This window comes from Phanerochaete carnosa (assembly GCF_000300595.1).
Source record: "Phanerochaete carnosa HHB-10118-sp unplaced genomic scaffold PHACAscaffold_13, whole genome shotgun sequence".
Lineage (NCBI taxonomy): Eukaryota > Fungi > Basidiomycota > Agaricomycetes > Polyporales > Phanerochaetaceae > Phanerochaete > Phanerochaete carnosa.
Window position 1 is genome coordinate 94,182 of NW_006767640.1, and position 6,192 is coordinate 100,373.

Consider the following 6,192-nt stretch of genomic DNA (forward strand, 5'->3'; position numbering starts at 1 on the left):
TGCCAAGGCACAGCGGAGCTTGAATGCTACCCATATAGAGAAGGCATTAAAGGCAATGTTCTAGATGTCCTCTGCTTGGTTGATGCATTGAACATTGCAGGCCTCCACACCCACTGTTATTGCATGGCACAGAGTAAACTTATCCCATGGTTAATTCATCAACCATGGCCTATGAGGTGGTGAATCGGCATGGACCCTGTTTTGGCTGTAGCACAGGCCCTCATGTAGCAGTAGTTCTACAGGCCTTTATAAACAAGCGGAAAAAAAAGAGATACTCACTTGAGTATTGCTCTGCATGACATCCAACTTCTTGTCCACAGACCGAAATATCTCTTTGGAGATATGAAAATGATCCTGCCAGCGTCAAATTAACATTGGTACAAGCAATTAATGTCTCCTACGTACATCCAGAGCAACTTCAATTGCAAGCATACTCATGCCCCCAACCTAAAATTCAAAGGGAGACATCAGCGAAGTGAACGAGTCATCAAAGGGATAAGACACTGTATACCATGAAACTATGGATTGACCAGGACAGTTTTAGTACGAGAGTGGTGGTTCTGTCTGCTACTTCATCGTGCTGCAACACTTCTGATTTTTGTTTCTGGTATTCAAGATACTGCGCCTCATAATTAACTGTCTCCCAAGAGCTACGTGACATGAGTAACCTATTATCCATATCATCACAGCAAACTTACGATAGCAGTCTGTCAAGTCTGGCCTGCATTAAGGGCAATATGTTCTGGCTGTGGAGTTCTGCGCTCTCATTTAGCATTCTCGCCAAATTCCTGGTCATCGAGGCCAATTTGTTAATGCTTCCTGTGTTTGCTCGCGATTTCTAGCACCTGCTATGAAAATCAGCACTAGGGAGACGGCCTGCAGTACACACCTGAGTCGATTCCAGCATCCTTTCAAAAACCCCGATACCCATCTGCAAACCCAGCATACTAAGATTGCCGACGACACTGCTGAGCATGTCAAGAGCCTGCTCCAAGTCTCTTATCATGGCATTGGCGGTGTTTTTGACCCCAGCCTGCTGTATCTTCTGTTTTAGACAGCGCATACTAGTAGCTGCTGGTGCAGTAGCTCAAAGTTGTACTGACCCCTGTCAGTAAGGGGACATATACAAATCCACTGGTGCCAAGCGCTGTACTGCCAGGACTTGGAGAATCACTTACTGCACTTGATGGCAAGTGCCCGAGGCCAACCTGCCAACCGCTAAGGCTCACTTGTCACGTCACTTCAGAGATCGGTTTCTCATGCAATAGTACACTAGGCTAGGTGGCTGTGAGGTCCACAGGAAGGATTCTTGGGATTCTGGATTCTGGATTGGCGTAGCAAACACACATCTCCTCCGCCCAACCCTGTACCGTCTCCGGACCCGCGCTGCACCTGCTATCTTTGCTTGGGTCAAAGGCCACACTGGGAATGCAAGAAATGAAGGTGCTGATGCCGAAGCTGCACGTGGTGCTCTACGCGATGACGCAGATGACACCCTACTCACCATAGACCCCGCATTTGACATACCAGGAGCCAAACTCTGCTCTCTCACCCAACTCCTAGCCTACCAAGGACTCCGCGATCAGCGCGGCCACACTTTACAACTCTCAACCCTAACATGACTTGCCAACATGCAACTCATGATAGAAGACTGCACAGGGAGTCTACCTACCATGGCATCCATCTGGAAAGGCCTATGCTCATGCCACCGCAACATTGAATGCAAACCGCGCGATTTCCTCTACAAGGACCTGAAAAATGCCTTCCGTATCGGTTGCTTTTGGTTAAAAATCTCCTGATATCACGACCGAGCCACTTGCGCGGCCTGCAAACAGCTCGAAGATCTCGACCACACACTCACCTGCTGCACCGCCCCAGGCCAGGCCTACATCTGGGGCCTCGCACGTAACCTCTGGCTGTTTGCCTACTCCGGCTGGTACAAACCCACGGCATCCTCAATACTAGAATGCGGAGCCATCTCTCTTCGCTCGACGACTGGTGCGACTGACACGGCAGCATCCCGACTGTACCGCATACTCTTATCCAAATTTGCATACCTCATCTGGAAGCTATGCTGTGAGAGACACATCAAACACACCAACCTCAAAGTATCCTTCGAAACCGAACTTTGCAACCGCTGGAGCTCTACAATACAATGCCGTTATGACCTCGACTGGGCCATGACCAACGATTGCTTTGGCAAGAAAACCCTGGACGGAAAGGTTGCCGCTCAAACATGGAATTCCATCGTACTCCCATTGTCCATGGATGATCGCACCGAGCTAATAAGTGGCTCTCAGGTAGCAGGGTTCTGGTGGGTAGAGGGCCACTGGATTGTCCTCCCCCTCATTTGGAGATCGGCAGCCCAGTCGGAGACCCTTAGGTATGTATATGGCCGTTAGGTCCCGAGTCCCACACTGCGTGCGTAAATGCATTTCCTCGCGGTGGAAGCTGGGTGTTCACACCCCCTTATCATGCTGATGGTGCGGGGCATGAGTCAACTCAGCTGCCAACCATCATATAGCCCCCCCCCTCCCCCTCCCAAAAAAAAAGAGAGATTCAGACTTAACTAGGCCACTCTGGTGGCCCTTCCAAACAGGACTACGGCTTGACAGGAAGTCCCGTCTCCACTAGCACTGCCTCTGACCCATGAACTCGGTAAACACTGGACTGTTCAATGCCACTCTCTGCTTCTCTCCCTTTATTTGCCTGTCTACTGATACCTATGGAAGGCTAGGAACCCAAACCTGAGGGCCCGGGCATAGCATGCGCATGCGCAGTCAAATTGCAAGGTGATGTGCCATCTTCACTAGGGGCCAAAATATCAAAGGCTGTCCGTTAATCCTTCTAAAAGCCAATCTGCAATAATGGATCAATAGAGAGGAGTGATACAGGTGCAAGGTCATTAACAAGTTATAATATGGAACTGAACAGACATATGTAGACAGCCCAGAACTCATCTATATGGTGAGCCCTTATTCTTATGTCTGTGGTGAAGCAGCTAATCTTCCAACAGTACTTCTTGGCACTTATCGTTGCTTCATTGGACACTCCTAATAAACTTTTCTCGCGCCGAACTCACTTGGCACTTTAGGCTTCAAGCTTCAAGGCTGAGCTCAGCCTTCGTCCATGTCTCTGATCCTGCTTTCGCATTTATTATCTGCATAGCTCTCTTCCATCTTCCCCCTGCACCGACGCTCTCATGTACTACGATACAATATTCTCAAAGCATGCTTTTCATCGTTTGTAGTAACTTAGAAAGCCAGCTCTTGTTGTGTGGATGTCATATTTTGAGATTAGCTTCACCATTCAAGCTGACTGCATTGGCTAGAAGGACCCAGACCAGGCCAATTTGGTCGCTGCACATATGCTTGTATATACAAAGTGAGTTTAGCCATCATTTGACTTGCCTCACCTTCGCCAATTGCTGTGGCTGGAGTTTAGCTCAATGCATCGTCGCACGCTTGCTCAAACCTTGGCCTTCCTTTCCAGCTTATCATGCCGGGCTGCACATTCCTCAGGCGCAGCCCTCTCTAGGTCAGATTCTACCCACAAAATGCTCCTGGGGTGCATCCTCCAATCCTCTGGCACAGAGATCCAGAGAGCAGCTCGTCGACAAACTATCTCTCAGCTCAGACAGGCAGCTGACAGTAATGCGCGTGTGAAGCAAGGGTGGTGCAAATTGTGCTGGAACTGCGTTTCCAAAACACGTAAACTTAAGCTTTCGAGTGTACCATGGGCTATCAAACCGGTTAACCTTGAGGTCATGCTCGGTCTACCCTGAGAGCCGAGCGTGCGCCTGCGTTCTGATGTTATACTTGCTCTTGCTTTCACTCAACGCTGTATGTACTGACCATGCTGACCCAAGCTGTTTCTACGAGCTACCTTCGAAATGTACTACAAGCTCTGCCGTACTCGCTAGACAAGAAGTCCGAAGACCCGAAGCAAGGCAAGATGGACTATCTCGCGCCGGCTGCGAGGATCCGGGATAGCTAGATCAAGTTACATGCAGCTCGGTCGGATACTTGGCAGTGGTATCATTACACACTGTGCAGTTGATGCCTGTTCTGTAAAGGTAAGCCTCATCGCTGCGATTGTAGCCGTGCGCAGGGAGGACAGGATACCGCCCAGATGTGGAAAACTGCTCCTGCTCTTTGCAGTTGTGATTAGACCTTGGTGGAGGCGAGGTCAAATGCCTCTGGCAAGGGAAAGGGCAAGTGTTAGTTGCTCCTGCCTGGAAACCCAAATACGAACGACAGCAAGATTGCCCAAAGTGTCGCCGCGGGTAAGTTGAGTGGGTTGCTTGGAAGGTAGGTGAAGCCCAGCCAGCTGCGTAAGCCTACTCCGACTTCGGTTGTGGTCATCCACCAGCCAAGCTACTTCTGGCTTTGATAGAAGCGTTTATCAACCTTCAAGACTGCTACATCACGACTTCCACGACCTTTTACATGGAGCTTATCCACGCATTCTATTCACTTACTCTTGAATATGGCCTAGCATATTTCAAGTACAGACAAAACAATACAGTTGATATTCAGATACACCATTGCATGCGACTACTGTGTAAAATTTCCAAGTATCAGCTCAAACCAGAGACGTTCAGCTTACGTGCATTCTCAAATGCCAGATTATGCCCGAAGTATCCCACTAAACCCCGCCAGTCTGCCAGCACCCAATATAAGCGCGTCTGCCGGGCTGGGGTCAGAGAGAAAAGCCAGCCATCCCCCACGTAGTACACAGGCCAAGTGTGCCGCGGGAGCCAAGAAAGTAGCGTCTTTGCCTGCGCGTCTGCGTCAAGGAGAGCCCAGAGCTGAACAGCTCGCTTTCCGCCACTCATAATGATGCCTGAACCATCGGGAGACAGTTGTATGGTGCGGTGCCACATCATTGGGTCTAGGACTAGGAGGCAAGCCTCCATTTTGGTGTCCCAGAGTCGCATGGTCGTATCGTCTGACGAGGAAATTATGACTTCTCCATCAGGGGTGAAGGCGACCAACCCTACTGTGTCTGCATGTCCCTCGAACTGGAGTAGTTCTCCTCCCTCCAAATTCCTCACTAGAACACGACAATCAACCCCTCCTGACACGAGGTGGTCCCCACTCGGAGAGAAAGTGACTGACCAAACGGGTGTGTTATGTTCCTTGAATGTCACTAGGGATGTTCCAGTGGCGACGTCCCACACAATGACAGTCATATCATCAGAGCCCGTCGAGATGCGTCTTCCATTGAGGGAAAAAGCGATGCAGCGAATGTAGCCACTGTGTCCCCAAAACTCGCGAATTGGTTCACCCGTCGCGATGTCCCAGAGACAAGTGGGATACTCTTGAGAATTTCCGGCTTGAGAGATGTTCCCCGTGAGCAGGTATTGGCCGTCCAACGAGAACATGATTGACGAGGACTGGCTACCGAAGCAGTGCGGCATGTAGCCCACGACACCCCTGTACATGAAACTGCTCGGGGAATAAGAGCCCCAGTCGGTAAGGTACAACTTGCCTTCTAATCGAGTACATAGGTGTCCTGCGGCGGCATCCCAGAGCACCAGATCTTCCTCTGTCGCCATGAGGATTGTCACACAGTCTGGTGAAAAGGCCATGTAAAGGATCCCCAAGGATGCGGGTAAACTCTTGTACGTCAAGTCCCACGTATCGGTCTTGACCACCTCGATAGATTGATCTGAGTCATTGCGCTCCAATAGGGCACGGCTCCCATCGTGGGAGAAGACGGCACAAATGTAGCTCACCGGTTCCTCGCCGAGCAAACCGAGTGCCTTGTCGGTGTTTCCGGATTGTGGCATGTCCACTCCACGCTTCGCCACATCCCAAAGTCGGAGGGTGCCATCCCACGAGCCAGACACGATGCGAGTCCCGTCTCGATTGTGAGCGACGGTACTGACAGACCGGATGTGACCTGTAAATGCATGTCGAACACCGCCACGAGCAACGTCCAGGACAAGAACAGCGTTCTGCGACCCACACACGAACTCGCCTTCTGTCGGAAGGAAGCTGGGACTGAGGATGGATACGGATAGTGGGTCCAATGGCTGGAAGTCGCGAACGTGCTCTGCAGTCTTGACGTCCCAGATGGACAGTCGCCCCGGGCCAATTGGAGCGATCAAAATCTCGGAGCTGTCCGGTGTGAAGGCAGCAGTATGACGCGAGCCCTCGCCTTTGGACTTCAATGTACGGTGAGTGT

At 50.8% G+C, this 6,192-nt stretch overlaps 2 protein-coding genes across 2 annotated transcripts in view; one reads left to right on the forward strand and one right to left on the reverse strand.

Moving 5' to 3' along the window:
* Positions 1 to 1,844: 1,844 nt before the first annotated feature.
* Positions 1,845 to 2,249, forward strand: PHACADRAFT_55287 (uncharacterized protein; the record flags this gene model as incomplete). The annotated part of the gene is made up of 1 exon (XM_007401510.1): positions 1,845 to 2,249. A coding segment is annotated over one exon (405 nt), but the record flags the coding sequence as incomplete, so codon positions are not given.
* Positions 2,250 to 4,804: 2,555 nt separating this feature from the next.
* The window catches only part of PHACADRAFT_53451 (uncharacterized protein), a gene marked incomplete at both ends in the record, with an annotated part of 2,589 nt that continues 1,201 nt past the window's right edge, over positions 4,805 to 6,192 (reverse strand). The window contains 2 exons of the mRNA XM_007401511.1: positions 4,805 to 5,272; positions 5,801 to 5,962. Coding sequence (XP_007401573.1) covers positions 4,805 to 5,272; positions 5,801 to 5,962 — 630 coding nt within the window. The remainder of the gene's footprint in view (positions 5,273 to 5,800; positions 5,963 to 6,192) is intronic.